At 41.4% G+C, this 16,351-nt stretch overlaps 1 protein-coding gene across 10 annotated transcripts in view; it reads left to right on the top strand.

Annotated features, from left to right (window-relative positions):
• The window catches only part of CLASP1 (cytoplasmic linker associated protein 1), a 188,947-nt gene that overhangs the window by 163,941 nt on the left and 8,655 nt on the right, over nucleotides 1–16,351 (top strand). For 8 of the 10 annotated variants that reach the window (XM_076342950.1, XM_076342953.1, XM_076342948.1 and 5 more), the window contains 5 exons: nucleotides 872–1,022; nucleotides 2,115–2,361; nucleotides 3,125–3,318; nucleotides 5,030–5,158; nucleotides 15,775–15,981. In XM_076342950.1, the coding sequence (XP_076199065.1) occupies nucleotides 872–1,022; nucleotides 2,115–2,361; nucleotides 3,125–3,318; nucleotides 5,030–5,158; nucleotides 15,775–15,981 (928 nt within the window). The remainder of the gene's footprint in view (nucleotides 1–871; nucleotides 1,023–2,114; nucleotides 2,362–3,124; nucleotides 3,319–5,029; nucleotides 5,159–15,774; nucleotides 15,982–16,351) is intronic. The other 2 variants (XM_076342952.1, XM_076342951.1) reach the window with 1 other exon arrangement.

The raw sequence follows: 16,351 nt of genomic DNA, 5'->3' as shown, positions 1-16,351 counted from the left end.
AAAATGATTGTCATGCAAACTCAACTTTTCCTCCTAGATAGAGCAAGTCCTGCCAATAATGCCTTTTCATTTCCTCCAACCTTGTAGGAGCTTCTCTTCTTAGCCACATCTTTTCATATTATCTGCCCTTGCATGCCAGGCATTTTTTCATGGCACTTAATTTTGGGTAACTCTTCAAGTAATCCCAAAACTTGTGTGGCTTTATGCTGCTGAGGAATTTCTGAGGAACAGACAGACTGCAAGAAAGCATCAGATTTGAGTGAGAGCATTCCCAAACTTAGGCTCAATACTGAAATGCATCTTTTATCACAACATCGTGCAAGTGGTTTTGGTTTTACTACTCTATAAATGAAAATGGGACATGTTAGACTAAGGTTTACGTCAAGGTACATTTTCCTTTCCATTTAAATCTCACATTTGAATCCATTGATGGAATATATTTGATACATTATGAAACTCAAATTTCATTGATTTCATTTCCACCAGCTGTCACAACCCTTTGAGTTCTCATAGTGATTGCTTTTCTTTATTTTCCTTTTCAAATAACACCATTACCATGCTGGGGATAGTTTTTTTTGGTTTACAGAAGCTAGCACACTCACTGCTGTGGAATGTAACAAACAGTGGACCTGATTTCCCCTCACTTACAGCGATGTAACACCACTGATTGCAGTGGAGCTTCTCCTAGATTTAGCCCTGTTTGAGGGGAGACTCAGACCCGAAGTCTGCTTTGATTCCATCCATGTTTTGTTACAAGTCACTGTTAGAATGGGTACACCAAATCATCTGTCTTCGACTTGGCATTGTTTTTGTTAAGTCAAAAGCGGATTCCAATTTCATATGTAACATTTCATATACGTTTGGTCTTTAGTATGCTGGATTATGACACGGAGAACCTAAATTCTGATGAAATCTACAGCTCTCTTCGTGGAGTCACAGAAGCAATTGAAAAATTTAGTTTCCGTAGTCAAGAGGACCTGAATGAGCCAATCAAACGTGATGGAAAGAAAGACTGTGACGTTGTAAGTATTCAATTGATTAATGTCCCCAGATAGGTGAAATTTTAAAATGTTGTGTTCAAACCTGGCTTTGGATTGTTAGTGTACAAAATGTGGTTATTCCTGCTGTATTCTTGTGTTTTTGGCTTATTGGTTGCTAACTTCTTGTACGTAAATTATGGGGTCCCACTAATGTAGTCCCTTGCTCCCTTTGAACTCTAGCCTCCTGTGAAATCTGCTCATGGGGTTTCTGTGGGAGTCTCATGTACAGAGGAAACAGTGCTAGTGTTCCCCAGGCTCAGCATGGCTCAACGATGGCTTTTTCATGAAGTGTGTGTAGTCAGGTCTGTAATGGGAAATACTGGTTCTTAAAATGCATGGGTGGTTTCCCTCACAGGCTTATTACTTCATCTATAGGAAGGACCCATAGTCACTTCAAGTGCACAACTCATATGGTACAACTCATATGGTACCTTTATGCTGCATGAATGGTTACAGAATTATCTACCATGTGAGATGCTATTCATTTTAATTAAATACATGGACTTCAAAATTTACGGGAATCTGAAACGATGATCCATATGGGTCCCTTCCAACTCGAGATATTCTGTGATTCTGTGACAGTTTTGCTTCCTATCTGGACAAACGAGTTTAGGTTAGTAGATTAAGTTAGCCTTCAAATCTAAAAATTCTTGGTCCGAGATTTTTCTTCAGGACCCTTCAGTTGTTCACTTCATGTTAGCTTGCAAAGCATCATCCAATCTTCTCTGTCAGTGGGTTGTGAAGTTTCATGAGGAGGACATTGCTTTTGCTTCCTTTCCCTTTTGTAGCAAATTAGCCCTGTTCCAGAGTTTATGATCTTTGCCAGCTTGTGCAGTTTTAGCAATATTAACTTAGATTTAGGAACGTTAGCATAGCTTTTTGCCCTATGGTCATGAGATATTTTTGGAACGGTTGTAGTTATATAAGGGAAAGAGGTGGTAATCTAAGTTTTAGTCAAGTATTATGTACGTGTAAACGATTCTATGCCTCTTCATGTTGGTGGGTGAACTCCAAAAAAGCTACAGCTTCCACAGAATTTGAGTAGTCTTATGTCTTTTCTGTCTGATCCCCCAGGTTTCTCGAGATGGTGGCCTCGCTGTGCCTACCAGTGATGTCCGTGGAAGCAGTGACATTGTGGAAGGTGGAAGGATGGCTCTAGATAACAAAACCTCCCTACTTAACACCCAACCACCCCGCGCCTTTTCAGGGCCACGTGCTCGAGAATATAACCCCTATCCTTATGCCGACACAATTAACACTTATGACAAGACTGCCCTGAAGGAAGCAGTGTTCGATGATGACATGGATCAGCTTCGGGATGGTTCGTATCAGCGTATCTCATAAAACTGCAGGCAGCTTGCTCTGTTTCTGGTTTATTTGTGTATGGGTAGTGCTCTCAGATACGTGCCTGCCCATGCATATGTTGTGTATTACTTTGCATCTGAGTCAAGGCTTGATATGAAATACTCTGTGTTCTCATGTACCAGCAGAACCTGATCTGTGGCTATTGAGAAAATGTTATACTGTAGTTTTAATTTTTGTTTGCCTAGAGTTTCCCTCAAACTAGTCCCTTAAGCATCTAAATGCATCTGTAGGGACACTATTTTGGGGACCTTCCACTCTTTGACTGAAACATCTCACTTAATAGCTCGTTGTTACTGCGTGTTTCACTTCATTTAAGTGATGCTACACCTTAGCTTTATTTTTTTGCAGTACACTGATGAGTCACTGTACTTTGATCTAAAGGTCATACATGTGATTGCTCGTTTTGGGTGTGTGTGTCTGGGAAAAACTGTGGCAGTTCTCATCTTGTAGAAGTAATTATTGGAACTGGATGAAATTCAATCATCATCTCTTCCTGGTTCATTAGAAGCCATGTGCAGATTCATGAGCTGTGTTATGAACTCAGGTGAAATTGTGGGCTAGTCGGATTCTCTTGCCTGCTTGACTTAGGCCACCTGGCATTTGATGCATTTTTTGGGGGCCCCTTGTTACATGCACTTTGTTCTGTAGAGGGTTAGTAATCTTGGCATCTTTGATCTTTTTCCCCATTTCCCCAAATGATTTGCTGCCATTTGTCCTAGAAGTACCCATTGACCATTCAGATTTGGTGGCTGATCTTCTGAAAGAGCTCTCCAACCACAACGAGAGGGTGGAGGAGCGGAAAGGAGCTCTCCTGGAACTGCTAAAGATCACAAGGGAAGATAATCTCGGAGTTTGGGAGGAACATTTCAAAACCATTTTGCTCTTGCTGCTGGAAACGCTTGGAGACAAAGATGTGAGTTGTAGATTTTTGTCTTAACTCCCCTGTACATTGCTTCATCTAGGCTGATAGTTCCTCCACACTAGTTTAAGTGAAACCTGCTGCGTTTGTATGGCATCTCATCAGTGATGCTGCACTGCTTGTTTTTTCTTTTGAAGGTTGATGACTCTGCTTTTGTTTTCAGTGTGTTCAATGATTAATTTTAAGCTACTCTGAAGTGTCCCAGTTTTTCCCCTTCCCTCTGGAGTGTTAGTAACAAATAACTAGGAAATTGAACTAGAATCAGAAAACAAGTTATCTTCTAATCTTGCACAAAAACTATCAAGACTTCAGAAGTTGTTCTCTTCCAAGTTAGGATGAAGTTACAAGCTCTTAACTATATCATACCCATTCCCAAAAAAAGGAGAATAAAGGCACCCTAGAATAGATTTTTTTTTCTCTGTGTGGTTTAAAGATCCAGGCTATTAGATCTCATGGGATGGGTTTCTGTCTCTTGCAAAAATGTCATCAAAACCAAACTGCTTTTATATGGGATCTTGTTTTGAAGTATTAAAAAAAAAAAAAGCTGTGCTATTATCACAGCTTTGATTTTGATAGCAGATCGAAGTGATAATTTACAGGCAAGATTTCTGCTTTTTCCACTTGGGGCTATTTGTTCAGCTTGCAGCACAATGATATTTGGTAAAGGCTCAGCACCCTACTGTGCCTTCACATCAGAGCCATGCTCTGTCTGAATGTTACAATATTTAGGCTTCAAAGCACCAAAGCACTCACAGTTTTCTGGTATTTTGGGGGGGGGGGGGGTTTGTTTCATCTGATTCAAATCCATTGTATTTCTTATAGTCCTTGTAAAGTATATGGCACGCTCTCAAATTTTAACTCTGAAGCAGTGTAGGTGGCTGACATTTTCTCAGTTGTCATTCGTAGTATAAGCATGAGCTGCTCTAGTCCTACATGTTTAATCATAGCATCATCACACGTGTATCAGAAGATACGGTGGCTTTATCTAAGTACATGTGAATTGTGCTACTGCATGAATTTTGCAGATGAATAGTGAAGGACATGCTTTAAAGGCTGAGTATAGAGTAAAGTAAGTATTCCTCTGCTGAAATGATAGAATCTATTTGGAGTGGCCACAGGCCAAAACCTTAATATAACAGTTATGAAATTGAAGCAGGTGTTATAAATCCCTTCTGCTAATGATCTTTTGATATAAAGGATTACCACATAGGTCAGTGTTGACTACAATGACTGACTGTTCTTGAAAGTAATTTCCATAGCAGTTACAGGAAGAGAGTTGGTTTTACTGCATTAGTACATGAGAAACAGCTTTGTTGCATGGATGGAGCCCAGTTTGATATCCGCAAAGCTAAGCAAAAGAGGAAGGGCAAAACAAATATGATCTGAGCTTCTTTGTAGATTCATGTAATGCGGACATGCTGCTTTGGGTACACATTTATACTTCATTGCCAAAAGAGTATGGAATTTAACAAAGTAGAGTCATTCTGATTCTTTCTTGTATCTGTGACAACAGTCATGTGAATTTTTGTGCAGAAGCAAGCAAGGAGACCAATTCTAAATTTTAGTTATATTGATTACACTGCTCACTCCACTGGAGCTGGTAGAGCGATATAAGATTTCTGGTGGCATAGGGAGCTATGAAAATTTACTTCAAACTATAGTTTTGAGAAGTGACTTTTTCTAATGTGGATTTCTCTTGACACAGCATTCAATAAGAGCCCTGGCGCTGCGAGTCCTGAGAGAGATCTTACGGAACCAGCCAGCAAGGTTTAAGAACTATGCAGAGTTGACCATCATGAAAACGCTGGAAGCACATAAGGATTCCCACAAGGAGGTGAGTGAGCCTTTCAGTGTTGCTGCTGGGAAAGCAATATGGACCTGCTGAAGAAATGTAGGAACAGTGAAATTTAACAGGCAAACATGTTGACCCATCTTGACAGTGGAACAAATTGATATTATGTCTCCCAAGTATGAAGAGACAGGATTTTTACGTGCTGAAGCAGAGGGGAATAAGAGTTGAGACTGACGGAGCTGCTTAAGTGGATTTGGACCTATCTGGAATTGCAGGCCACTGTTTATCAACTTCCCAGGATTTCCTTGCTCATTCTGGGAGAATGAGTACTGTAGTAGAAAAGTGCATGTTTAATAGTTTTGCAGAGCACACTGGGGGCACTGTGCTCCCTCCATCTGAAATGTACCGGAGAACACAAAGCCCATGTTCAAGCAGAATTATGTATGAAAACTGAATGGTGAAATTGGGCCATGATGGAGAACTGGGAACTGGTGAGTAACAGGAGAAAATGGACAAAGAGGCCATGCTGCTGAAAAGAAGCTGGGGCAGAGGAAGAAGAAAAGGGAAGGGTGAATTGCATTTTCCTTTTGTGAGAGAACTTGTATGTAAAACTGAAAGTATTCTTCTGGAGTAAAACAAAAATAAAGTGACATGATAACATTTGAAGTAGATCAATTGAAATTACATTTAAAGTCAATCTTTATAGATTGACTTCCAAGCTGGATCTTTTAATCTACCTTGCACATGTTGCAAGTTCGAACTAAACCTTGGAAAGTGCCACGTGAATTTTTCTATATGCCTGTGATGGCTTTGTTACCAAAGTCCTTGCTTTGAAATCTAAGACACTTATTCTCCTCTGCAGCAGGCTTGTCCTAAATAGCAATTTTAGGCATCTCCATCTGGAGAGCTTTCGCCATGAAAAAGATCATTGTATAGATCAGACTGCTCCAGAGCATTGCGTAACTGGCACAAGGTTGTTAGCTGTGCGTAGCAGAAACTGTACTGTTTAAAAATAAAAACAACAAAACAAAAAACACCCTCAGGGAAAGAAACTAACAGGCTGGATTTCTCTAAAACACAAAAGTAGAAAATGTTTAATCCTTTAGTGAATGAGGACTGCCGTACTCTGCCTACCTTCTTCTTGATTTAGAGCCTTTGCACTCCTGTCATTTTCAGTTCAGAGTAATAAGAAGCAGTTGTAAATTGATTTCCTGATAAAGCAGTCAGACAAAACATTGTGTTCTGAAGGAGTGCCTTTTATTGGCAAGTTTTCCTGGTTGCATACTTCCAGCTCACCTTGACTCAGTGCCCTTTGTATTTTTTTTATTTTTTTTTTTCCTGCGAGTCCTCCAAAACTGCCATTTCTAGCAGGACCTTTCCAGATTGTCTCTGGCATTGTTTTTAATGCCCCTCAGAACTCACTGTCCTCCTGGGGCTGGTGGGTTTTATAGAAATCAAGCACAATGTTGAAAACATGACACTTTATGCCTCTGTACTCCCCACACTGTGTTCTTCATGCTTGTGGTATGGAAAGGTTCTTCAGGATTTGCATGAGGTGCCTCCTGAGGAAAAGCAGAGAAGAATAAGTCTTTGCTACAGAGAGAGCAAAGCTCAAGCCAGGAATGTGGAGAGATGTGAGTTCTGGCACTTCTATAAAGAAGTATTGCTATCAGCAAGTAGCTGCTATGCTGTATGTACCGTTGTGAATCAAAGGCATGCTTTTGCATAGCATCTTTATAATTAAAGAAAAAAATCATTGCAGCAGTTGCAAATATGAGACCTTTGGGTGACAGCTGTCATAGCAGGCTGCTGCAGGTATATTCCTGTTTTGCTATCTGTTGCTAAACAGTTGTGTGTGCGTCTGTATTAAGTGCTGGCACTGGTGCTGGATTTTTCATTCTATGTATGTGTTTTTTCTTATCCCTGTGTAAATGGGGCTCTCGGAACCATAATGCAGCCCATGAAAGGCATCATCTGTATGTCAGTAGTTTGAGAATATCAGCATTCATGAAGTTAAGAAAGGTTTCCCAACCTGCACTTGAGTATCTACATGAGCTAAGCTAAAGATATACGTGGGAATATGCTTTAGGTATTTTTACCTGTAGTTGGGGCTTGCCGATTTAGTTAAGTCTGTGAAAAATTAACTGAGAGTCCATTTGGGCATGGCTCACTTGGTCAAACTCATAGCCCTGGGCCAGAAGGTCACAAATTCCCATCCCATGGTGGCCCTCCAGCTTGCTCTCACTGCTGACTTTGCAGCGCTGCTCCCTCCAGGAGGGGTGGAGGAGCTGCCCTTTGGCTTGATCCCACTGAGCAGGAGATTAAGTGAATATTCACCAATTTGTGATTGAAGGGCACTTTCAAAGAATAGCTGAAGAAGGAAAGGGAAGATCTCAGCGGTCTGTTCTACAGTTTTCTTTTTCACTAAATCAGAGCAATACTAAGGGCAGTGGTGTACCGTTCTTAAACTACATAAAATCTTCCTCAAAGATCCTTTTCCTCAAAAACTACTTTGAGGAAAGCTGCTATATAATTTGGTTAGGAAAGTGTTAATCCTTGTGCTAGTAATGCTCTGATAGGATGTCACTCCAGGGTTTGTTACGTTTCTGGGCTGCTTCTGCCTGGTAGTAGAAGACAGGAGTGAACCTGGTTTATGGTTTGAGATTCTTTGGCACACAACAGGCTGTGTAAGTCAGCAGAAAATTACTGTTTTGAACGAGCTGTATCTGTTTCACTCTTACTTACCTGAGGGACTGCTAACTTCCCTAAGTTATTGCTCCCATTTTCCATTATGTATGGCCCATGGAGAATCAATTTAAGTGACCAAGGAAAAAGGAAAGAGTTTGAAGAGGAGAATGGTACAGAACTGTTAGTCTTGGGTACCATCTCCAAGAAGTCATTTTACTAAGAGGCAGTTGTTTGGAAATCAAAAAGAATGTTTGTCTTCCCAAATTGCAGTATTGCTGCTGTTCACCATGACCAGGAGGGATCAAATAACAAATTATAACTGACATATTCACCACCTAGCAAATACCACCACCCCTCCTTGATTTGAGTGCCAATATCTAGTTAAAGATTCAGTCTGAAACAAAAAGGTCTGTGGTTTTCTTCCAGATTATGTAATTGGAAGTATCAAAGCAGTTTTAGTGTAGTTGGATATCTTGGGATGCCTGGATACTTGGCTGTTTTTCCAAGTCCAAGCTGAAGTCTTTAGACAGTTGAATCTTTGCCATGGCTAGAACTCTTCTGCCGTCTGTTGCTGAAGGCAAGGTCTAGGATCAGCGGAGCAGCACAGCTCTTCCCAGGGACACAGGAGAGGAAAACTTGGTATGTTAGATGTTAGAAAACATGGAGTTAGATGCTGAGTCACGTCTTGTTGTGAGCGCAAATGCAGGAGGTTAGCAAAGCATAGACCTCAATGGGGGTTCAAAATTCATGTAACCCTAGGCTACAGACTAGAAGACTCTGGGTGGGGATCCATCTTTAGTTTGCATTTTTTAACTTCAGCCTGTTTTTATACTGTTTGTAGTATAACAGACTATTCAATGCTGTTGATTTAATGGGGTGATGTGAAGAGTCAAGCCTGCTTCAGTCATAACTGTAAATATTTATGGGGGTTGACATGTAAATGCCTTTCACTTACTTTTGGAGCATTAGAACATAATTGAAGTTGTGGACGGTATTAAATCTTGTTGATTTTTATCACTCTTTGTTTGGAGTTATTTGGAAGAGAACCATCTTTCTGTTGCCGATTAGTTAATATTAACTCATTTGTTCCAGTGTAGTTACTCACCCGTTACTAAGGAGAGATGCTGCCTGCTGACCCAATACCATTGATATGACATTGTTTCAGATTCATACCAGCAAAATGAGTATAAGTTCTTATTATTGAGTATATTAAACCAGAAATAGTTCATTACCTTGGGAAATGGTTACAAAACATCTTTACCAGTGAAAATCATAGGATACCTAATTCCTTGCTTCTCTCTGCCACTCTGTTTTTCTCTGCATTTAAGCCTATAGACCTAGCGGATGAGTATTTTCTGTGTGTAAGGAAAGGATATTGTGCTATGTCTTAAATATCTAATTTTGGTCTTTTATTATCTGGAAGGTCCATAAGCATAATTGAATGTAACATTCTTTGTTGTAAACCTCTAAAAGACAGTGGGGGAAAAAAAGAAATCACAGCTATCCATTAACTGTAGATAATTGTTACTATCTTGCTGACGTGCTTTTAGACTGGCCTCTGACCTTTATAAGATGACTTGCAGCTGTCCTCTGATGGTATGATCTGTGTAGGTTTCTGCAAAATGTAGCTTACTAAAGAAGAAAAGCACTAAATGATGATAGTCTTAAAGGTTAATTGATATATAGTCCATGCTGGAAGCTGCCAAGCACTGCAGCTTGGCAGTTGTTGATGTTTCATAGTATATGTTTCTGTGCCTTTTCTAATTCCCAACGTATTTGAAATATTTAGTGCACAGGAGAAGCAGTCTAATCTACTTCATCTCCTCTGAATCCCCTATAAAAATCACGTTTTTTTTTCATCTGCTTAGCACTCCCCATTGCTGAGTCCACTTCCTGCTTTGAAACCAAGTTCTTAATTGTTTGTTCCTGTCTGGATCAGACTGTAAAGCCTTCAGGGATGGGAGTTTGCCTGGCTAGGTATTGGTAAACCTCCATCCCCTCCAGCTTAGATTATGCAGGCTTTAAGTATCCACCTCTAGATGGCAAAAATTGGCTCAAACATAGCCACATGCCTTGTAAGCCCGAAAGCAAAACCTTGTTCTCTTGCTCAATAAACTTCATTGGCACTCTGCGTTTCACAGTCGTGTACAAAGCCTTTAAGTCTTCAGTGGGGTTTTACCTACACTGCCTTATTCTCTACGAGTTTCGGCAGAGACAGTGCAACTAGCAATCGTGGCAAAGTACTCCAGCTTATGGTCCTACATACAGCTCTTATCTAGGTGTACAGGTGCTGCTCTGCTGAGATCTCAGCATGTTACACTCATGCCTTGTGTAGCCTATGAAACTGGCATGTTCTGCCTTAGGTGAGTCGGAACATAGATTTTTCTTTCCTTATGTGTCAGTAGTTTGTGTCACTTCAAAGCAGAAATGAAACCATCAAAACCCTTTAGAAAGCTGCTTGCTGCAGCCACCAGGCAGCAAGGAACATCTGTAATGCACTGAGAGTAATAGCTGAGCAGAAGAAATTATGCAGAAGAGATGGAGTCTTGGTTCTGGCTGTCTTATTCGAACAGGATCCCATGTGCATTGTGAACCAGGTAAACCAGTGAGAATTATCATCCAAAGCTTGTCCAGCAAATTTTGTAGAACGTCAATGATGCCAATGTGCTTTTCTATTAAAAGGGATCTGTGACAGGTGGCTGTCTTGATCACACTGTTCCTAATACCACACATCAGCAATATCCCCTTCCATTGAAATCAGAAAGCATTTCACATACATATTCCTGGGACTGCCCAACCTGTTACTTTGAAGCTTACTCCTTTATAGCATTAAGGAAGACATTGTTAGAGGTGAACAGCCTACCTGTGTGCTACACCTCTTTGGCTTCGTGCATGTGAATATGCACATATGAATGAATATGTGAATACTTCCCTAAAGCAAACTGGGTGGAACTTTAACCATTTCTCTCTTTTTGGGAGACTCACTGGAAAGGTCTTAATGCGCTGCAGATGTTTTTCAAGGAACCCACCAGCAAACGCAGCTTATGTTATGCCAGCAGAAGTCAGGCTGAATCTAGTCTCTAGCGTGTAGAGTGTAAGGTAAGCATTTGGAAAGGAGAAAAACCTGCTTCTTTAAGGCAAAGTGCTATCTTTTAAATCTGCATTCCTGGGCTACCTGCCCTGTGGTGAATGATATTGAACTATCCAGTTCAAGACATGGTTTGCTCTAAGCTTTTACTGGGAGGTAAAATCATATTTGTGACATACCTTACACAGAGCTTAATGTCTGTGTTTTAATAAAACACTGCAGGCTCTCTCTAGTCTTGCACATCTTGCTTCATAGCCACCCTTTTAAACTTGCTTCTTCCAGGTACCATCATCATTTGATGACTTTGCTAGTTTTCCTTCATATTTCTGAGATCACTGAGAATAATTATATTAGGTCAGACAAAAAGTTTGCTTCACTTGATACCCTACCTGACAGTGACTAGTAAGAAGCAAGCATACAATGATGCTTCCCTGAGGATGTCCTCCCTCCTTCCAGTGGTCTGAAACTTACAGCCTTCCCATGCTAATGGCTCTGCCTGCCTCTCTGTATTTTGGCCTTTGTTTTCTCTTTGGTAAACTTGTCTAATTTTTAATCCTCCTGTGACAGTGAGCTACCCAGTCTGAGCATGTAGCGAACAGCACCCTTTCTTTCTCTCGGATTTAAAGGATGCATTTCATAGCCACTACTACTTTTGGTGTCTGCTGTTAGTATGAGCCGTTCCTGTCACTTCCCAGCGTGTATCTGTTGATCTTACCCCCAAAGATGGGAGGAAGAAGACCTGTTGCTTGATGCTGCTTGCTCATTTTTCCCATTCCTTTTAAGGTTGTTTCACTCTGCTGGTCAGGTTAAAGCCCTGATTAAAAAAGATGTTTGATTTTTGGATATTGTATGGTATGTATAATTTGCAAGACAGTGTTGTGCCTCATGGCAAAATATCTTTGCTAAACTCTGCTATAATTGCATGTTCTTCTCGCCAAATGACCTGGCAGTTTGTATCTTTTGATAATGCACTTCCCTTTATGTGGGAATGCCGCTGATTTCTCTGGCATTACCAGGTGAGCGGGACTCTGACTGTGCTAAGCATTTAGAGATGTGCTTTCCCTTGTGGGATGCAGAGTCAGTCTGAGTAGCTGAATGTTTGTTTTAGTCTGCCACAGCCAGAGGGGAAGACCCTTTGGACAGGGCTGGTACTTGCATTGCAGAATGGTGGCATTCAGCTTTCTGTGCCGGCAGGGATGAGCTTGTCTTTTTGGCTCACTCTCAGCTGGTATTGCCCTACCTCTTCCTACACCCTGTCCCCTGCTGGCCCTTTCCAAGGGAGCCAGGAGCTAGTTACCTGCAGAGGCTCTGATTCAAGCAAGCATGTAAGCACACGCTTGAATCCCATTGATGTCAGTGAGACTTCAGCATGTTATTAAACATGGTTAAGGGGTTTGCTAAAGTGTGGCTTAGATGCAGACACTGCCAGATGTGCTCTCGGAAGTCTCCCTGGTGTTGTCACATTTACAAGCTAATATCAGCAGGAAGCTTACTGGACATGTGTAATACATCCTTCTGTATTCAGAGGGAAAGCACTTCAGGGAGAAGTGATGTGAAATACCCAACTGCTGTGCCAATGTGGCCAGATCCTTGCTAGAAATGGGCAGCTTTGCTGAAAGGAGGACTTGCAGGGGCATAAATAAATCCTGCATCTTTACAACTTTTCTTGCTGACCTTATGATGTGCAAAATACGTGTGACCTTTGCTATTTGAACCCTGGCTCGTTTTGTGAAAAATTTCAGCTGTATTTTAACCCCTTGTGCTTGGAATTAGTAACAGGCTTTTAAAAAAAGGTTTTGTCTCATACACTTACCTCATACCTGCAACTTAATGTGCATGGTAAACTTTATGCACACAGGATGTGGAGCTGAAACGCAGATAGAATTACTCACTGAATTTTTTACCTACTCTAGTACTGTTTAAAGTTTACAGTAGTGTATTTGAGATCAGAGTCTGACTGTAGATGCCTACTAAAATATTGTTACTTTCTTATCAAGTAGGATACCAGGAGGATTTAAGCTTAAAAAAAAAAATTCTTTTGTAAGTTGTGATATATTCAAGCTTTTCTTTCTCAGTGTCTGTGAAAACATTTGCAACAACTCCAAATACTTTAGTAAAGCAAAATCCCAAGCAGCCTGTGTCCAAATAGTTATAGTTAATTTTTTTAGGTAGCGAATGTTGTAGACTTGCTCGTGAATGTTGTTGATTACAAGATATCTGGGCTCTTTAAGTCCACTGCATTGTTTGTGGAAAGCTTGATGGTAGCAGTATTTCAGCACTGGGAAAGCCAGCATCAAAAGCTGCAGTGCCAAGAAGTGAATTCCTTTAAAGGAGACCTGCTGGGAGCTCCTGACTTCACCCACTCAATTCAGTGCCGTGGCATTCGGTTTCCCTTAAGTACTCAGGTGTTTCTCTCTTTTCCCAACAAAATCACATAGTACTTCCTTCTAAGCTAGTACTGGCTTACATGGAAAAAACATTAACTTTCATGCTTCTCGTGTGAAATTGAAGAGGAATTTGCAAAGAAATAGCTGGAAGAGGGAAAACTTGCTGGAAGAGGGGAAAACAAGCATTCTGTTCTGCTTAGTTACTCATTCACAGATCTTTCAGGATGAAATTTCTCGAATACTCACCACATTGTGGATTGCCGTTCTTTTTTGAATATGTTTTAACATTATAATTAATTGCTGAGAAAGGCCTGAGGTAGATGGAGCAGCTTGACAGCTGATACAGAAGCAATCAAGGTCTCAGGTCTGCTTTACCATCTTGCCTGTACCTTGCCTGCACACAGTATTTGTACTATGTGAAGTACCTGAGATCACTTTCACTGTTGGGTTTGCTTTAGAGGATGCCGAGAGCCAAGTGGATGAGGTTTTTTTTTTTTTATTTCCTGGGTGTACAAGTATCTTGTGGCCATTCCTGTTTCAGGGAGGTAGCTGTCAGCATGAGTGGAAGATTAATGATAGTGGTGTGGCTGTGATGCTAAGACTGTGGGTGAAACAGGCTTTGTAGATGGAGATGATCTCTTCTGGTCACTATTCACTGCTGCTATCTTAAAAATCAATTAAACCTTTCCCTGCCTGGACTACAAAACATTTTCCAGAGACATGCTTGTCCTAGTAATGACTGAGAGACACTTCCAAATACTCCTGGTTCATGCATTATCCACAGTGGTTACTTAAAAATAATGAAAGCTTGCCGCCTTTTGAGGCTTCGATAGAGCCGCATCTGTCCATGGGTTGCCTCAGTCAAACAGAAATCCCAGAGTTTGATACCATGACAGTGTGTGGAAGAGGGAAACGAGGAGAATTCAGCAGCTGTGGCTTCAGTCCAAGTGATGGGAGATCTGTGGTTTGATTTATTTGTTTTCTTGTGGATTGCCTGGGACAGATTTCCTAGTGCTGGTTTCAAAGTATCGACTTCAGACAACCCCGAGTAGTTCAGCTTAGGATATGTTAAAGAACTGGTGCTAGGCGTCCAAGCTTCCTGCACAATCAGGAAAGAGGGGGTGCCTTCAAAGGCTGTGTTAGTACTCCTGGGCTCAGAGTTAGGGACTGCCTGGGGCTAGCTGGGAGATCCTAAGCATGAGGATTTGTGAATGCTTCTTTCTTTTTAGAGTTGAGGTGTTGGATTTAAGCCTGTCCACTGGGGCATCTCTGTCCATTCAGGATTTACCCTCCCTTAAAAGTAAGCCCTGAGAAGAGCGGAGTGAGAAAAGATGAGCAAAAGCATCCTCTATCTTTTGTACTGAAACAAGAACGTAAGGAGCAAAGAGTGTGTGACTTGTGGCCAGGAAGAGTGCAGCCACGGGGAAGCTTCATTTTGTTGCCTGGCAATTAGCACAGACACTTGAAAAAAAGAAAACCTGCCTTTCCATCCTGTTTCTTTATCCAATTACTGCAGAATGTAAAATGAATAAACTCTCATGGGAGGAGAGACCACAATTGGGTCTGTCTTCTTTCAGCTAGCTGTCCTACCTGGTGGGGGAGAGTGTGAAAGTTGTGGATTTGCCTTCCCTCAGGCTAAGAGTGGAATTGAATTTGGGATCTCCCTTGTTTTGCGTGACTGCTTTACAGTATGGGCTAGTTGCAAAAGGTGCGTGCTACCACTGTTTCCACTTGTTCTTCCTCCCATGTTTTATAGTGATCCCAGTGCTGTCTTAATGGGTTAGATGTGCTGAGAGAACAGCTGCCTGGTCAGGGGCACCCTAAAGCCTGTTTGTGTCTGTAGCCTGGGTTTGATTACAGCATAGTTTAGCTGGGAAATGGCAGGACGCATCTGTGTAGGCATGAGTGTCTCAGCTTGGGCACCCAAGCACTCAGCAGGTGAGATGCATACTAAAAGGTACAACGGTGTCATTCATTTTCCCCAACATTGGACACTTCTAAGATTCGGCTGGACAGGGTGCTGGGCCATCTTGTCTGGACCGTGCTTTTGCCAAGAAAGGTTGGGCCAGATGATCCTTGAGGTCCCTTCCAACCTGATATTCTATGATTCTATGATTATAATGTTTAAGGAGATAAGATTTGTATTAAGTCTAAGCTGGTGGGTTTAGGTTCTTTGACAGTGGCTGGAGAAATATCGTCATCTCGCTTCTTCTAGGATGGGGGTGCCTGTCTATCTTGAGTGACAGATGACTCTTTCAAACTAGCCACAACTTTGACACAGTTAGATCAGGCAGGATGGACTTCTTACCACTAGCTGGAATAAAGATGTCACTGGAGGTGAAGGATGTGAATTCTTGGAGTCAATCGCCTCTCGATAGAGCCTTCTAATGAACATCCCCAAGCATTTTCTGGCAGTCATTCCTAGTACACACTGGTAGTTTTGGCTGTGATGTGTGACCTCATTAACATAAGGTTTTGCTTTGCTTTCATTCCAGGTCGTCAGAGCAGCTGAAGAAGCTGCTTCCACCCTGGCGAGTTCTATCCACCCCGAGCAATGCATCAAGGTGCTTTGCCCCATCATTCAGACTGCAGATTATCCAATTAATTTAGCTGCCATCAAAATGCAGACAAAAGTCATTGAGAGGATTTCCAAGGAATCGTTGCATCAGCTCCTTCCAGATATCATTCCTGGCTTGTTACAGGTACAGAATTCCATGTCACAAATGCTCCTGAGCACACACCACCATTGAGTAATTTGTGAGGTCTGTGACCTAGGAGAGAACAATGGACTCTCTGGGGCCAGATTTTGCTAAATTATGGTTTTAATCCCTCTAAGTTTTTGTATTTGAGCTTTTGATGTTTTTAATGTTAAAAGAAAACTCAGATTCCTATGTGTTTATTCCATGATTAGACGCCTTGGTCTGACTCCTAAATAAGCCAGTAGCAGCCATGTAATAAATTTGAGAGTAGGAGTTAGCCACATCTTACGCTGTCTCAGTATATCCCAAGCAATACATCTCGTAGTCTGCTTTAATTCTGCTGAGCTGTTCTGCGCTTTGATTGTACTTTGCA

This window comes from Aptenodytes patagonicus, chromosome 6 (genome assembly GCF_965638725.1).
Source record: "Aptenodytes patagonicus chromosome 6, bAptPat1.pri.cur, whole genome shotgun sequence".
In the NCBI taxonomy this organism is placed as follows: domain Eukaryota; kingdom Metazoa; phylum Chordata; class Aves; order Sphenisciformes; family Spheniscidae; genus Aptenodytes; species Aptenodytes patagonicus.
This window is presented reverse-complemented; position numbering and strand designations above follow the sequence as displayed.